The following is an 18,722-nucleotide window of genomic DNA, read 5'->3' as shown; positions in this document are numbered from 1 at the left end:
CATTAAAATGATGTTTTCCAGTTTGAAGTTCATTTTTAATGTTGTAATTTAAAGCTAATCATTCTTGATATAGACTGTCTTGGAAGAAAATAGTATATACCTTTAGAGAAATGGCTTGTCAACCAAGCTTTACTTAAACTCCTAACAGTATGTGGCATGTAGCAGGCACTAAATAATTACTTGTAAATTGATTGATAGAATAATCTCCACTACCAAGGAGTTTACATTCCAATGGAGAAGAGAATAAGTACATATATAAGTATATATAGAATAAGTAGAAAGGTAATGAATACAAATAAATATAAATTAAATACACTGTAGTTTGTGTGGGAAGGCATGAGCAGTTTGAGAGATCAAGAAAGGCTTCACGTAAAATTGTGGTGCTTGAGCTCTGTCTTAACATAAGAGAGAGATTCTATGAGATCAGGAGGGTGTATATTCTAAGTACGGGAGATGGTCAATGCAAAGGCTGCAGAGCATAGGATGAACTGGAATGGAGAGAGACTTGAGGCAGAGAGGCTGTGTAATAACCTAAATGAGAGGTGATGAGTCCCTGAGTGAAGGGGGTAGCTGTGTGAATAGAAGCAAGGGGTCGGATGTAAGAGATGTTGTGGAGGTAGAAACAGCAAGATTTAACAACTGACTGGCTCTAGGGAGTGAGGGAGAGTGAGAATGCAAGCATAATACTGACTTGGTTGTGTATGGTTTAGAATAGCTAAGCCAGGTAGGTTTTGTATAGAGAACAGCTAGCTATTTTAGGGGCAGGTAGCTATTTTAAGCACAAAAATGTAATTTTCTTAGAGATTATGCTTGTTAAGTCTTCTATTATGGTAGAATTAAATTATTACTTATCACAGTTGCAAAGACATATTCAAATAAATGCTGTGACTGAGCAAAAAGTGAGTTTCCTATGTCTGGGTCTCTCTGAGTCCATTTTGCCTTTACTTGGTCTCACTGGAATCTGGCTGGCCTTTCAAAACTCCCATCTTTTCCTGTTCCTTGGTCTTGGTTCCTGGAATCACTCCTTTGCCCCTCTTATTGTCTGTGTCTCCAGAGGCAGACCTCTTTTTTCCTTCCTGAGCTCTAAGTCCCATTTATCCCTCAGGAATGAAATCTCCTGCAGGAATATTGTCTGTTTTGTAAGAAGAGCTGACGGTTCAACAAGCTCAAAGTCCCTCTTGTCAGTAGCACCTGATCTGGTTTTTGTGGTAGACATCTGCCAATTCCATTCAGCTGAACGAGCATTTGTGAAGTGCTGCCTGCTGGGAGTGGGGAGACAAAAAGAAAGCCATTCTTCCCTCGAGAAGTTTACGCTCTGCTGGAGGGATAGAGCATGTCTGCAGAGAAGTAAATAAGCAGGAAGAGAGCACTGATGGCTGGGAGGAGGACCTGGAAGGGAAAGAAGGTCAGGAGATGCTTTATTGAAGAAATCAATTGAGCCCCCCAAAATGGAAGTAATAAATGTCTTTACTAAAGTAGCATTATATGAAATAAACCCACAGAAATCATCTGCATGCCACAATTAAGTATCAATAGAAAAATGCCTTTTATGAAAACAACAAAATGAATCAAATGTGTGCATCAGCTTATCAGGAAATACAAGATAATTATACAAAGACAACTTCAAAATGATTTAGACAAAAATCAAAGAATAGAGTAACATCCCCTCTTAATGACTAGGTAGCACAAATATATAATAAAAACATAAATACCTCCCAAACTAACTTTTCCCCCAACACTAATTTTCGGATATTATAATACCAATCAGAACACTAATAAGTTATTTCACATAATTAGATAAAATCATAAAAGATTTTATAAGGAAAAATAAAACAATGGGACTATGTTGGCACATTGTAAACACTTAATGATTTTAATTCATTCATGAAAAAGGAAACTGATAAAGAGGAGTTAGCACCATCAAAACTCAGAATTTGCTCTATAAATCAATGTTTATTTAAAAAAATCTGATACAAGAGAAAAAATAAATAGCTCAGTGGAACAGGATAAATAACTCAGAATTAGACCTGTAGAATTACACAAGCATTTGACAAGTCCACACTTAAAGAAACCCTGGAGAAAATATTATGGTGTGGAGAAATGATCAAAAGATAGCCCAGGATGATAGAGAGAAAGTTAATTAGCCTGGGAGTCAAAAAGCCCTGGAAGTCCCACCTCGATCACCTATAGGTTGGGGGACCTGAGAAAACCCTTTCACTACTCATTGCCACAGACAACTTTCTAAGTCTGTGAAGTGCAGAATAACAGTTCAGTCAACAAGTGTTTATTATGTTCCTGGCCCTGTGCTAAGGAAGTATCCTCACCAGAAGCAAGTTACACCAGTGAAATCATAGGTCCAGGTCAAAAGAAAAACAGTAAATGATGAATATGAGAAATTCAGAGAAATACAGCCAGACTTACCTTTGCTAATGCAGCTCACTGCAAGCAGAAACAGGAGAGTGCACCGTGCAGTGAAAACATCCCTAAAAGACATCAGCTCAGATTAAATGCCCTCACCAGTCTTGATTATGGAGAATCAAAGATGGAGCATGCTTTCCTCCTTCCCCATATGTAGCAGGTAAATTATACATGTGCTCTTGGGGTGATTCTGATGGTGTGTCTTACTACAATCTTTGTTCAGAGGTATGGAGGGGTGGAGAAGTATATTTGGAAAATAATAGCATAAAAACAAAAAGTACCAACAAAACATTTTTAAGGAGAAAAAAAGTACGGGGAATTTCAGTTCACTGTAACAATAGCTAACATATATAGCACTTTCAAGGCTTACAACATGCTCTACATATATTATCTCATTTGGCCCTCGCAACAACTCTGTAAGGTAGGTATCATTATTATCCATATTTTACATACAAGGAAACACTGCAGAGATTAAAGACCCCTTTCCTGGAGTCACAGAGGCAGGATTCAACCAGATCTTCCTGACTTCAAGCCTACCTTTGCTACCTTTCTACTCAACTGCGTGGCAAGAAAGGTGTTGGAATCTATTCTTTAAACCAGGGGTAGGGACCCTGTGGCCTCGAGGCATAGATAGCCCTCTAGGTCCTTGGGTGTGGCCTTTTGATTGAGTCCAAGTTTTACAGAACAAATCCTTTTTTTAAGGGGATGTGTTTTGTGAAGTTTGGATTCAGAGGGCCACACTAGAGGACCTAGAGGGCTACATGTGGCTTCGAGGCTTCAGGTTCCCCACCCCTACGGTTTAGACCATATACCCCAACTGAATCAATGCCCTAAATATTTTTTTAATGAACTTGAAGAAAAAGAATAATACATTTGCCTTAACTTTGGAGAAAAAAAGATATTTTTATCAATCATTCAAATCATTGGAGGCAAAATTAATAGTCTTAATTATACAAAGATAAGATTTTCACACAACAAAAAGTAATATCTTTAAAATTAAAATGAAATATTGAAAAATATTTGCAATAAATATGCCAGTATGAAAGTCTGACATCCAAAATCTATACATATAAACTCCTAACACATACTTATAATCATTCAATCAGTAAGTATTTATTAAATGTCTACTATTTGTCAGGCACTGTGCTAAGCACTGGGAAAACAAAAAAAGGTAAAAGGCAGTCTGTCTTCAAGGGGCTCACAATCTAACAGGGGGAGACCACATGTAAACAAATATATACGAACGAGCTATATACAAGGTAAATAGGAAATAATCAAAAGAAGGAAGGTGCTAGAATTAAGAGAGATTGTGAAAGGCTTCCTGTAAAACATGGGATTTTAGTTGTGATTTAAACCAAGGAAGTCAGTAGCTGGAGATAAGGAGGGAGAGTGTTCCAGACATAGAAGACAGCCAGAGGCAATGCTTGGAGCCAAGAGATGAAATGCCTTGTTCATGGAACAACCAGAAAGCAGACCAGTGTTGCTAGATCAGAGAGTACATGTTGAGGGGAGTAAGGTATAAAAAAACTGGAAAGGTAGGAAGAGACAAGGTTATATGAAGGGTTTTGAATGACAAATAAGTGCTTTATATTTGATGCTAGAGGCAATATGGAGCGCTATATTGAATAGAGGAGTGACATGGTCAGACCTGCACTTCAGGAAAATTACTTTGGTGGCTGAATGGAGAGTGGATTGGATAGAGGAGAGAGTTGAGGCAGGTCAACCCACCAGCAGACTATTGTGGTAATCAAGGCAAGAGGTGATAAGGGCAAGCGCCACCGTTGTGGTGATGTCAGAGGAGAGAAGAAGTTTTATTTGAGAGTTGTTATTAAGGTGAAATTTACAGGCCTTGTCAATAGAGTGGATGGGGGGAGGAGGTAAGAAATAGTGAGGAGGCCAGGATGACACCTAGGTTGTGAGCCTGAAGGACTGGGAGGATGGTGTTGTCCTCTACAGTAATAGGGAAAGTAGAAGGAGTTAGAAGAGTTTAGGGGGAAAGATAATGAGTTCTCTTTTGTATGTTTTGAGCTTAAGATGTCTACTATTACATTCAGTTTGAGATATCTAAAAGGCATTTGGAGATGTGAGACTGGAGGTCAGCAGAGAGTTTTGGTCAGGATAGGTAATTTGAAAATCATCAGGAGAGATGGTAATTAAATACATGGGAGCTGATGAAATCACCAAGTGAAGCAGTACAGAAGAGAAGAGGGCCTGGGACAGAACCCTGAGGGACACCACTGTTGGAGGCATGATCTAGAAGAGAAGAGGATTCAGCAAAGACTACTGAGAAGGAGCAGTCTGATAGGCAGCAAAAGAATTAGGAGAGAAGCATCCCCGAAATTTAGAAGAAAGTGTCAGGTAGGAGAGGTTGACACACAGTGCCAAAGGCTGCAGAGAGGCCGAAAAGAATGAGAAGTGAGAAAAGATCATTGGAACTATAAACCATGAAATACAAACTTTAAATAGCCACAGAAAAAGCTGACTAATTTCCCCAATAATCTGGTATGCACAAATCAGAAGAACCTTAAGGTGCCACCATACACTCATCAGAGTGGCAAAAAAATGGCAAAAGATTGACAAAGGCCTGTATTGGAAGGGGTTTGATATAGCAAGGACTCGTACAATTTTGGTGAAACTGAAGTCTGATCAAAATATTTTGGAAAGCAATGATAGTATGTAGTAAAAGTTACAAAACTAATCATTTGATTGCTAGGACTCAATCAATTGCTAGGATTTTTTCCTAAAAAATTATTTTCCCAAAAAAAGGCCTATCTTTACAAAATGATCATAATAGCAAAAATAAGAAACAACGTATGTTTCTGTGAATGATTGAATAATTATGGAATATTACTGTGCCATAAAAATGATCATTATGAAGCATTTAAGGAAATATGAAAAGACCTATATGAGGTCTTGCAAAATGAAGTCAGAAGTAGAATCTCAGACCTAAACAGACACACAGCATTTTCCTTGCTTCTCTGTAGTTGGTTATTTCATATGATTCATATATTGTTAAAGGTTTTACGTAAGACTCTGTTCCTTATTTTGTAGGTGTATTTAATTTTTTCTTATTAAGTTTGGAATGAAAACTTTAAAAAATTTTGTTTTCTAAACATACCACCTATAGTTCATTGTTTAATAGCCTTTTCTTGGGGGGGGGAGGGCAGCAGGAGAAGAGAATGGACTTTGTTGCTTTGTTGATAAAGTGGCCTGTCAGTTGATCTATCCTTGTATACACCTGTGTCTAAAGAATAAATTCTTAACTAAATAAACAATAGGGGCAATTACCAAAAAAAAGCGAAATCTGAATTATGCAAAAAAAAGATATTATTACAGATTTAAAGAATAAAAAGCAAGAATAAGTCTGTGAAAGCTAGCTCTGAAGAAAGGAGCTATGGGAGTTGAAGAAAAAAAAGCTATCTGTGGAGGAAGAACTAGCTCTTGAGGACGACTCACTCTTCACCTTTTCCCTTGCACTCTTCCAGAGTGCAGTGGGTTGGTATTGGGGAATTTATATTCTGTTGCCTCTCCCCCTTGGTAGTGGTGTCTTGCAGTGAAGCAGACATGCCCAGTAAGAAATGCTTTGCCCGTAGTATAATTTAGCTACATGGAAGAACAGGGCCCAGAAGCCCAGCAGTAACTTGTCCAAGGGGAGCAGTTGAGAACACCACAAGAAGAGGAAAGACAGGCACCAGACATGTGAACTGCCTTTATCAAATATATTTCCTGCATATTGACCTCTCTGCTTATTTATCCACTATCTGTGCCTGCTCTTCCCACTGATGCTATCTGTTTTTGTGGAAGAGTGCTCCTTAGGTTTCTGGGGGAAATAGTTGGTTACCCTTGTTCATGCTCTGCCATTTCAGTAAATGTCTTTGCTTTAAGAAAAGAAAAAAAAAACCTCTACCCTGACTGCCTTCATTTCTTTATCCCCTACTCTTACACTAATCTCTTATCTATTTACTTATCACTGGAACACTACTGAGGGCACTGAGGTATCAATTCTGAGGTTATCTGGCAGAGAGGAGATACCAAAGGCATGGAAAAAAATCTCATACCTTATTAATACTTAGTAAAGATGACAGAAAAAATCAATAACTACAAATATATATGCCTAAATTTTATATTTACAAAATATTTATGAGAATGGTTTACTTTACACACAAATTGAGGGCATGCTCGATGAGACTATTCATAGGAAACAAGCAGGCTTTCGCAAGTAATATTCAACAATGTAATCATTCTTTACCATTTCACAGTTAACTTTGAAAGATGGAGAGAGTATAAAACCCATTGTTCTTATTGTTTGTTTCTTATAATAAAACATTTGATTAAGTGGAGCAAAATGCAGTCTTAAAGGCTCTTTTCTGGCAAGGTGCCTCCATCCATGTTATCAAAATCATTCCAGATTTCCTTGAAAGGTTTAACAACAGAAAAAGCTCTTCGAAGGCCCCCTGGTTATAAATAACAGATTATGCATAAAACATGTAGATGTAGGTTTACCAAAAGTAATCACTACTGTGATGAAGGAGATCCAGCACAGAGTCCAGATAAAAAGAGATGTCTTATAGATTTTGAGGCCCAAACCCCAGAATGTTGCAAAGTTTCCTGAAAGAGATCTATAACCTCTCAAAAAAGTTTGGCCTAATCATCCATATGGGAAAGACTAAGTGAATAAAGAATGCCCTTTTTCCCAGATTCTGACATGCATTTTGATGGACAGCTTCTAGAGTTTTTCCATAAGTGTGTATGTTTAGGACAGAGAGTACAAATAGATGAGGGGGGCACATAATTGAACTGGAGGAGAATAGGCTGAATTGCCTTCAGGAAATGGCAAAGTTCCTTTAGTAACCCCAGGCTTAGTCTGGAAACAAAAAGCCGTCTTTTTAATACTGACATTCTGTTGGTGTTGTACTGGCTTTGGAGTCTGTGGCCTAAGTTGAAATTGTGCCTCTAATGCTTGCTACCTGTGTGACCTTGAGCAAGTAATTTAATTCCCTAGATCTTGGTTTCCTCATTGCTAAAAATAAATTAGTGGGCTGGACTAGTTGGCCTTTGCCGTCCCATCCAACTCTAAATCTATAATTCTGTGGCTTTAAGACATGGAATGCAATGGTCTCCAAAGAATTGAAACTTAATATAACATAGAGGTCAAAGGAGAAATGCAATGTGGGTATGAACAGCCTGAAACATAACTAGTGAGGAGCTTTGAAGAACAGAAATGATAATGTCATTGGGGAAATATCTGATAGGAGAGTATGGGCTACTGATGTGGTGAGGGCAAAGTGATTAGCTCAAGTGCCACTGGTTTCCTTGTGATGTCAGAAGAAAATGAGGAAAGCCTCCAGCATGTTGAGGAGGCTCCCTGTGTCAGACTTACAGGAGAATGTGAATGAGAAATCCAGAAATCAAGAAGATGACTCTTCCTGAGTTCAAATGTGACCTCAGACACTTAACTAGCTGTGTGACCATGGGCAACTCACTTAGCCCTGTTTGCCTCAGTTTCCTCATCTTTAAAATGAGCTAGAGAAGGAAATGGCAAACCACTCTAGAATCTTTGCCAAGAAAACTCCAAATGGGGTCACAAAGAGTCAGACACAACTGACCAATAACAATATCTTAAAATGAGACTTTTGGCATAAATTGGCAGCAGAGTTTTTCCCCCATTTATCTGTTTCTCTTCTAATTTAACTCTATTGATTTTGCTGAGGGAGGGGGATTTTTAAATTTTATGTAATTAAAATGGTTCATTTTACCTTCTGCGGTTTTTATCTCTTATTTGGTCATGAACTCTTTTCCTATCTATAGATCTGAAAGATAATTTCCTTGTTCCTCTTATTTGCTTATCATGTTCTCCTTTAGTTTAATACCCATTTGGAGTTTGTCTTGTATACAATGTGAAATGTTGGTCTGTTTCCAGTTTCTGTAAGACTGCTTTCCATAGTTGTGATCTTTGGGTTTGTCACACTCTAGGCTCATGTGCTCATTTGCATCTGTATATTGTGTACCTAATCTGTTACATTGATCAGCCTCTCTATTTGTTAACCAGTACCAAATTGTTTTGATGATTAATTTTTTGCCAGCAGGGTTTGAAAATTGACACCTAGGTTTCCTTCTTCCCCATGTTTTTGTATTCTTTGATATCATATTACCATTTTGTTCTTCTAGGTAATTTTGTTATTTTTTCTATTTCTCTAAAGTAATCTTTTGGCTGTTTGATATGGCACTGAATAGGTACATTTATTTGATCAGCATTATTTTTTATTATATTGGCTAGGCCTACCCATGAGCAATTAATATTTTCTACTTACTTGGATCTGTCTTTACAAATTGTAAAGTGTTTTATTATTGTGGTCATAAGGTTCATACTTTCTGTAGTTAATTTAAATGGAATTTCTCTTTCTCTGTCTTCCTGTTGGATTTTGTTGATAATTTATAGAAATTCTGGGTCTGTTTTATATCCTGCTACTTTGCTGAATCATATCTTCAAAAAGCGATATTTCCTTTTGGCCTACATTTATCCCCTTGGTTTCTTTTTTCTTGTTTTACTGCTATTGCTAGTGTGATACCGGACACATCTTTGCTTTATCGCCATTACAGATAATGCTGGCTTTTGGTTTTACTATTTTTTAATTCAATTTTTATTTTATTTTCAGTTTCCAGTTCTCTTCCTCCCCCACCCAGTAAGAAGGCAAGAAAAATGAAACTCATTACAAATGTGTATAAACATGCAAAACAGATTTCAGAATTAGCCATATCTAAATTAAAAAAGAAAAGAAAACATACTTTATTCTTCACTATGTGTTCATTGGCTCTCCTTCTAGAAGTGGGTCGCATATTTCATCATGAATCCTTTGGAAATATGGTTAGGCATTGTGTTGATCAGTGTTCCTAAGTCTTTTAAGGATGTATAATTACTGTGTATATATACATTGTTCCTTAGTTCTACTTACTTCACTTTGCATCGGTTCATATAAGTCTTTCCAGATTTTTTTCGAAACCATCTTTTTCATCGTTTCTTAAAGAGCAGTACTATTCCATTGCTTTCATGTAGTGTAACTAGTTCAGCCATTTCCTACTTGATGGGTATACCCTCAGTTTCCAATTTTTTGCCACAACAAATAAATTTGCTATAAATATTTTTGTACATATGGGTCATTTTCTTCTTCCTTTGATCTCTTTGGGGTAAAGACTTAGTAGTGGTATTTCTGGGTCAAAGAATGTGGATAATTTAGTAGCTTTTTGGGCATAGCTCCCAAATTGCTTTCCAGAATGGTTGGACCAGATCAGGACTTCCTAAACTTTTTCCCCCCTCTACCCCTATCAGCACTTCTGTGGGTTGTAACCCACAGTTTAAGAAGTGCTGGGGGCCGCTAGGTGGCGCAATGGACAGGGCGCTGGCCCTGGAATCAGGAGGACCTAAGTTCAAATCTAGCCTCAGATATGTGACACTTTCTAGCTGCGTGACCCTGGGCAAGTCACTTAATCCGTTGCCTAGCCAAAAAAAAAAAAAGTGCTGCAGTAGATTGCAGTGCTCCCAGCAGTTTATTAATGTATTTGTTTTCCCACATCCCCCACTAGTATTTGTCAGTTTCTTTTTTGTCATCTTAGCCAGTCTGATGGTTATAAAGGTAGTACCTCAGAGTTGTTTTAATTTTCATTTCTCTAATTATTAGTGAATTAGACCACTTTTTCATATGGCTACTGATAGCTTGGGTTTGTACCTCAGAAAATTGCTTGTTCATATCCTTTGGCCACTTATCAATTGGGGAATGGTTCTTATTCTTATAATTTCACTGAATTCCCTATATATTTTACAAATGAGCTCTTAATCAGAGAAACTTGCTGCGAAGATTTTTCCCTCCAGTTTCCTGCTTTTCTTCTAATGTTAGCCACATTGGTTTTATTTGTGGAAAAATTTTAAGTTTATGTAATCAAAATTAGCTATTTTACCTCCTGGGAACTTCTTTATCTCTTCTTTTGTCATGACTTTCCCCTAATCATAGATCTGACAGTTAATTTCTTCCCTTCTCTACTGATTTACTTATGATACCATCATTTATGTCTAAATCATGTATCCATTTTGAATTTATTTGGCATATGGTGTGAAATATAGTCTGTGCCTAGTTTCTGACAGAGTACTTTCTCTTTTTTTTTTCCAACAGTTTTTGTCAGACAGTGAGTTCTTGCCCCAATAGCTGTGATCTCTGGGTTTATCAAACACTAGGTTACTGTGCTCATTCACTTTTGTATATTGTGTACCTATTCTTTGCTACTGATCAATCTCTGTATCTTACCTAGTATCAAATTGTTTTGACAGTTAGACAGTTATAGCTTTATAGTATATAGTTTGAGATCTGTCACTGCTAGGTTCTCTTCTCATTTTTTCCTTTTTTTTTTTAAAAAAAGTTTTAATTGATATCTTCTTTTTCTTACATCATCATGTTATCTGCAGTACTCTCCCCTCCCCTTCCCAGAAAATCATCTCATTATAACACATATTTTTTAAAGAAGAGAAAAAAATCAGCACAACTGAGCGGAATATTGAAAAGTCCAAAAATATAATGCAATGTGTAACATCTGTGGATCTCCCACCTCTAAAAAGGGGTAGATTTAGGATGTTTTCTCGCAGTTCTTCATTTGAGTCATACTTGATCTTTATAGTGTTGTTATATTCACTTTTAAAAAATATTTTAAAATATTTTATTTTTCCAATTACTTGCAAAAACAGTTTAACATTTGTCTTTTAAAATTTTGAGTCCAAAAATTTTCTCCTTACTTTCTTCTCCTCCCCCCTCATCGAGAAAGCAGGCAATCTGATGTAGATAGATTATACCTGTATGGTCATGCAAAACAGATTTCTATATTAGTCATTACTTTCACTTTTGATTTTTTTGGTGGGTGGTTGTTCTTTTTGTTTGTCCTGTTGTAGTTATTGTGCATATTGCTTTGTTAACTCTGCTTACTTTACTCTGCATCAGTTCATGTAGATCTTTCCATGCTTCTCTCTATTCATCACATGTATCTTTCTTACAACACAATAATATACCATTACATTCATGTACCACAATTTATTTAGCCATTCTTCAGTTGATGGGTATCTTCTTTGTTTCTAATTCTTTATTTTCACAAAAAGTGGTGCTATAAATATTTTAATGTATACACATGCTTTGTTCTTATCAATAACTGGCATGTGGTGTAAGCCCAGTAATGAAGTCTCTGGTTCAAATAGTATGGACATCTTAGTCACTTTATTTGCATAATTCCAAATTGCTTTCCAAAATGATTGTGCTATTATACAGCTCCACCAAGGGTGTATTAGTCTGCCACAATACCTCCAACATTAAGCGTTAACATTTTTTGTCATCTTGTCAGTTTGCAGGGTGCAAAGAAAAAAAAACCTCTGGGTTGTTTGTTTGTTTGTTTTTAATTTCTCTTATTGGTGATTTCAAGCATGTCTTTCATGTGGTTGTAAATACCTTGCAGTTTTTCTTTTGAGAGCTGTTTGTTCATGTTCTGTGACTTTTCCAGTTTTCCCAGCAGTTTTTATCAAATAAGGAGATACTTTTTCTAGGTAATTTATGTTTTTTACTTTATTAAACACTGAGTTGTTGAGTTTCATTGTTTCTTAGTTTCTGTCATCTAGTCTATTCCATTGATATCTTTTTCCTCTTTTTTTTAAACCAATACCAGATAGTTTTGATGACTGCTGCTTGATAGTATAGTTTGAGATCTGTAAGTGCTATTCCCCCTTCATCCCTATTTCTTTTCATCATTTTCTTTGATATTCTAGTTTTGTTGTTTGGGGGTTGTTGGGGTTTTTTTTGGTTTTCCAAATGAATTTGTTATTATTTGATCAAGTTCTATAAAGTATCCTCAATAAGCAAAAAGTATCCCCTTTTAAATTTGATTGGTAAAGCATTAAAAGTATAAATTAACCTTAAAACTATTATCATTTTCATTGTGTTGCACCTCTGAGCCATGAGCACTGAATATTCTTCTAGCTACTAAAGTTGTTCTTTTTTTTGTTTAAGGAACAGTTTATAATTGAATCTATACAAGTCTTTTCTAGCTATATGGAATGGGGTTTCCCTTTCTATTTTTGCTTCTTGGGTTTTGTTATTGTTATATAGAAATGCTGTTAATTTTTGCAGTTTTTTTGGTATCCCACATCTTTGCTAAAATAACTCAATATTTTTGCTGATTCCTTAGGATTTTTCAAGCATAGCATGCTATCACAAACAAAAAAGGATAGTTTCATCTCTTCTTTACCTGCCATTTTAAAATTTCTTTCTTATTTTGCTAGCATTTCCAGAGCTATATCTAATAACAGTGGAGAGAGTGAATACCCTTGCTTTGCTCTTGTATTTATTGGAAAAGGTTCTAGTGTATGAGTGCTTGCTTTTGGTTTTAGGTGAGACCTTTTTATGATTTTTTTAAAAAGTCATTCTGGGCCTATGCATGGTAGACTTGTTAGCATAAAAGAGTCCTGTATTTTATCAAATGCTTTTTCTGTGTCTGTCGAGATCATCGTGTGCTTTTGGATGTTTCGGTTGTAATATGATTAATTAGGCTGATTGGTTTCCTAATATTGAACCATTTTTGCATCTCTGATATAAATCCCACTGGGTTATAATCAGTGATTCCTTGGATAAATTGTATAGTTTAATAGGATTTTGTGAAATTTTTGACTCAGTATTTATTAATGATATTGCTTATAGTTTTCTATTCGTGTTTAGCTTTGCCTGGTTTAGATATTTGTCTCCTAAAATGATTACAGGGTAGGGTGCTTTCTTTCTCAATTTTGAGAATAAAATTTGTCTCCTAAAATGATTACAGGGTAGGGTGCTTTCTTTCTCAATTTTGAGAATAATGTGGGAAGCATTGGTACTAACTATACTTTTTTATAGTCTTTTTTAGTAATTCTTATTTTTTTATTTTTAACATTCATTTAAAAAAATTTTTTGAGTTCCAAATTCTCTCCCTCCAGCTCTTTTGCCCCCCACACATTGAGAAAGCAAGCAATAAGATATCAAACATACCTGAGAAGTCATGCAAAAAGTATTTCTGTATTAGCCGTGTTGCAAAAAGGGAGGTAGAGGGCAAGAAAAATAAAGAAAGTGAAAAAATATGCTTCAATCTGCGCTCAGAGTTCATCAGTTCACTCTCTCTGAAGGTAAATAACATTTTTCATTATGAACCCTTTGGAATTGTTTTGGATCACTGTATTGATTAGAGTAGCTAAATCTTTCACAGTTGATCATTGTTACTGTGTACAGTGTTGTACAGGTTGTGCTCAATTTACTTTGCATCAGTTCATATAAATCTTCCCAGGTTTTTCTGAAACCATCCCTCTCATCATTTCTTTTAGCACAATATAGTTTTCCATCATAATCATATACCACAACTTTTTCAGCCATTCCCCAATTGATGGGCATCCCCTCAATTTCCAAATTTTTGCCACCACAAAAAGAGTTGTTATATTTTTGTATATATAGCTCCTTTTCCTTTTTTCTTTGATCTCAGGGTACAGACCAAGTAGTTTGTTAGCCTTTCCATTGGGCATAGTTTCAAATTGTTCTCAGAATGATTGGACCAGTTTACAACCTAGCAACAGTGCATTAGAGTCCCAATTTTTCCACATCCCCTCCAACATTTGTCACTTTCCTTTTCTGTCATGTTAGCTAATCTAATAGGTATAAAGTGGTATCTCAGAGTTGTTTTAATTTGCATTTCTCTAATCAGTAGTGACTTAGATAATTTTTATATGACTTGATAGCTTTGATTTTTTTTCTTGTGAAAACTGCCTGTTCATATCCTTTGCTCATTTATCAATTGGAGAATGGCTCTTATTTTTATAAGTTTGTCTCAGTTCCCTGTATTTATTTGAGAAATGAGGTCTTTATCAGAGAAACTTGCTGTAAATTTTTTTCCCCAGTTAGGAAACTTTCCTTCTATTTTTAGCTGCATTGGTTTTGTTTATGTGAAAACTGTTTAATTTCATGTAATCAAAATTATCTATTTTACTTCCCCTAATCCTCTCTATCTCTTGCTTGGCCACAAACTCTTCTGTTATCCATAGATCTTACAGGTACACTTTTTCCTGCTCCCTTAATTTATTCATGATATCATCCTTTATGTCTAAATCATGTACCCATTTTCACCTCATCTTATTATGTGAGATGTTGGTCTATGCGTGGTTTCTGCCAACTGCTTTCTAGTTTGTTATGGGGTGGGGGAGGAGGGTATTAGTAGTTAGGGAACATGTAGATGGTAGCATTTGAGCTGAGTCTTGAAGGAAACTAGAGATTCCAAGAAGAGAAGATGAAGATGAAGATGGAGTACATTCCAGGCCTGAGTAGCAATAAGTGCAAAGACACAAGAGATGGTAGATTCATTGTCATGTGTGCAGAACTAGCAAGTGGGCTAGGTTGATGGTAAGAGTGAAGGGACTATGTTAGAAGACCATGTGTGTAAGAAGAGTCCAGGTTGTAAAGAGCTTTAAATGCCAAATAAAGAAATTTTGATTTGATCCTTTAGGGAGCCTCTGGATCTTATTGAGCACAGGGATGACAGCAAACCAAAAATTACTTTGGCAGTTGTGTAGATGACGATTTTGTGTTGGGAGAGGCCTTCATCAGAGAGATATCCAAAAGGAGTCTAGTGCAATACAGACAGTTCTCGCTTTACATAAATGTGCATTATGCAAATTTTACTTTATATAAAGAATTCTACTGAAGGAGAGGTGCAGGGAAAAAGGGGCCACATAAAGGGGGGGTGGGGGGAACAGCTCAGGAGTTTCTATTTCCCAAGAGGAATTAAAGAGGAAGTTGCTTAAGAAAAAAAAAAGACGTAGCAGATGTAACAGAAATATGTATGAAGAGAGTTTGGAAAAAAGTGTGCCCACAGTTGGTTCTCAATTTTCATGGATATAACAAAGATGAAGCAAGTGAGTAACAAGATTGTAAAATGAGCATAAGAATTGGAGCTAGAAATGGATGAGAATGATGTAGAGGAGTTGCTTGAGTCTCATGGGGAAGAACTATTGAATGGAGATCTGATTGAGCTGCTAGCTGCAAAGATTGCAAAAGAGAGAGAAGCTTCTGAACCAAAAAGGTTCATAACAAAACAATTGGTAGAAGCATTTCATCATTTGAGTGAATTTTTTTTTCTTGTATTGAAAAGATGAATCCAAATACTTTTAGATTTTTAAAAGTTCAAAGACCAGTTAAGGATCATGTTGCTTGTTAGTCAGATGTATGAGGAAAACAGGAGTTACTACCCAAACATCTCTCAGTAGCTTCATAAAAAACTGTGTGCAGCCAACCACCAGTGATAAAGGCTACGTACAGTGAGTGGGGAAGGGGCAACATAGTGTACATCTGTGCTAACTTTACCATACCATACTATATATACTTTATCATTAACTTTACCTTTAATTGCATAATTCTGTTTATCATGGTGTAGTATTTAATATGTCTGCATTTTAGTATATTTTGTATATTTTGTATATTTTGTATATTTTAGTATATTTAGTATATTTTGACTTGAATAAAGGTATTATTTTATGTATGCCTTTGTTATATAGGCTAAATGAAGGAGTAGGTAGAGGCAAATTTACATTACATAAAAATTGTTTTACATAGTGGTCTGCAGAACAGTCAAATTATTGTAAAGGAAGAACTGTTGGTAGTCTACTTGAGAGATATGATGCTTTCAGGTAGCTTGTTCAGTAATTATCAAATTGATGACAGAGAAAGAAGGTTGTATAGCTATTTCAAATTTTTTTTCTAGTATTGAATCTTTATTCTTCTTCGTAAATATAAATACCTTCCTTCATTATTATATTCTTATGCTCTTATACTTTTTATTACCTCATATGTAGATAGATAGATAGATAGATAGATAGATAGATAGATAGATAGATAGATAGATAATAGATATTTACTCAAAATAGTCTTTTTGCAGGTTCCCATAAGTTAAGTATTTATGGTCACAGCTTCTTATTCAATAACCTTAGCTTATGTATTAAATTGTCTTTGGATCATGGATCCATTTATGTGGATTTGCAAAAACTGCATAGATTCTTAATGTACATAATAGAGGACTCAGTTTTTTCAATGATATTTCAGAAAGAATAGGGACAGGTACAGGACCTATGATTGATAAAGGTAAAGGAATTGATGTAGGAAAGCTCCCTATTCAAATGCAAGTCAGCACCTTTTCTGCAATTTAAAGTCTTAGTTGCTTAGAGCACTAAAAGGTTAAGTGATTTGTCCAGGGTCATAGCCAATATATGTCTGACATGAAATTTGAACCCAAGTCTTCCTGGAGTTCTATCCACTCTGCCTTACTTCTTCCCCCACCCCCCACAAAGCACTTTTCTACTTTGTACCAATCTCTTAAATTTTTTTTTATTCTTCCCTAAGATTCAGATCAGCAGCGAAGAGACAAACTTAAGAAAGAATTGGCACAGTGTGAAAAGGATTTAAAATTAGCTAGAATCGATACACAAACAAGTAACAAATTTAGTTCCAACCTACTTTCATCTATGGGTCTAAAGGTAAGGTAACATCTTTTAAAACTTTGTTTGAAATGTTGGCTTGTACAGTAAACTACTAATATAATATTTGCCTTGTTTGTTCACAATAATGCTACATTTAAGCCAGGAATGTGTTTCAGGGAAGAGTCTGATGCTAGCTTCAGGGATGGGCTATGGTATGGTTAGGAGGAAAGATGTTAGAACTGAGTAGTCACAAAGCAGAGCTAGACCAGGGTTAGCGACAAGATAGGAAGTTATTAGAGCCGAATAATTTTTTTTTAAGGCAGTTGGGGTTAAGTGACTTGCCCAGGGTCACACAGCTAGTAAGTGTCAAGTGTTTGGTCTGAGGCTGGATTTGAACTCAGGTCCTCCTGACTCCAGGGCTGGTGCTCTATCCACTGCGCCACCTAGCTGCCCCTAGAGCTGAATAATTTTTAATCAGAGGTTATAGTAGCAGAATAATTGAAGTGGAAAGTCAGTCAGTCAGAAAGCTTAATACATATTAAGCACTTATGTGCCAGGCACTGTGCTAAGTTCTGAGGATATAAAGAAAAGCAACAACAATTCCCACCCTCAAGGTGATTTATGCTGTAATAGAGAGAAAGTGTCCAAATCAAAAAGCTGGGTTTGGGGAGTAGAAATCTAAAGAATAAGCTGTCCCCTGGAGGAGGCAATATTCAGGCACTTTTACTGAGAGGGACTGGTTAGGTGAGTAGTACAGACCAAATGAACTAAGGTTAGGATTGAAATGAAGAGGCCAGTGAACAGAAGTAAGATTGGGGTATGAAAAGGCGTATAACATGACTCCCAAGGAGGTTTAGATTGCTTAGGAAGATTTATTACCAAGTGTGGCTTCCTAATGGAGTTACAGGGAATTCCTTTGGTAACCCTGCCCTAGGAAAGCTCATCCATATCTTAAAAGGACCGACTCTCCAGGGTGGATCCTGTTTCCCATGGCTGACAGCTGTTTCTTCCTGAACCTAAGCTTTCAGGATCTGTCTCTAAAAACGTTGCTGTGTTGCTGGAGTAGCTGAGTTCAGGCCTGGATGGATACTTTTTAGCCCCTGTACCCTGTGCACCACTGCCATGGTTTTTGATGTCCAGGTCTTCTTCTAGGACCATTGTTCTGAAGCTGGGCATTTGATTGGGTAGCTTGCCGTGCATTGGAAAGATAAAGAAACAGAAGAAGATTCCAAATATAGTGAACAAATACTGTGGGTTAAGAGAAGTCTTAGATAAGAAGTATAAGTAGACACTCGGAAAAAAAGTAGCATGTATAAAATGACACCAAAAATGGCTAAAGGAATCTAAGAAAGTGACCAAAAAAAAAACTTGAGAAAAAAATTAGAATAAATAATTTAGAACAGAAGGTGGAAAAAACTGAAATAATGGACTCAAAAAATGGAGTGGAGCATACAGAACTCAGTGATTCCATGAGACAACAAAAGTAGTAGAAGTTAATTTAAAAAGCATTTATTAAGTGCTTACTCTATGTCAGGAACTGATATAAGCACTGAGTATACTGCCCTCAAAGAACCATCATTCTAATGGGGTTTACAATATGCAAGCGATTATGTCCACACAAGATACATACATTGTAAATGAGAGATAATCCCAGAGGAGGAGGTACTTGGAGGGGTGAAGAAGTGAAGGAAGAGAAGGGTGTACTTTGAGCTGAGCATTGAAAGAAGCCAGGGAAGCTGGAAGGTGAGGAGAGATAGCCCGGTCTTGGAAATGGAGTGTCATGTGTGAAGAACAGTAA

At 36.3% G+C, this 18,722-nt stretch overlaps 1 protein-coding gene across 6 annotated transcripts in view; it reads left to right on the top strand.

Moving 5' to 3' along the window:
* The window catches only part of SPATA7 (spermatogenesis associated 7), a 58,073-nt gene that overhangs the window by 11,006 nt on the left and 28,345 nt on the right, over positions 1–18,722 (top strand). For all 6 annotated transcript variants that reach the window (XM_021000304.2, XM_021000298.2, XM_021000297.2 and 3 more), the window contains one exon: positions 16,848–16,981. In XM_021000304.2, the coding sequence (XP_020855963.1) occupies positions 16,848–16,981 (134 nt within the window). The remainder of the gene's footprint in view (positions 1–16,847; positions 16,982–18,722) is intronic.

This window comes from Phascolarctos cinereus, unplaced genomic scaffold (assembly GCF_003287225.1).
Source record: "Phascolarctos cinereus isolate Bilbo 61053 unplaced genomic scaffold, phaCin_HiC Scaffold_3;HRSCAF=262, whole genome shotgun sequence".
NCBI lineage: Eukaryota > Metazoa > Chordata > Mammalia > Diprotodontia > Phascolarctidae > Phascolarctos > Phascolarctos cinereus.
Note: the sequence above shows the minus strand (reverse complement) of the source record. Positions and strands in the feature narration are given on the sequence as shown.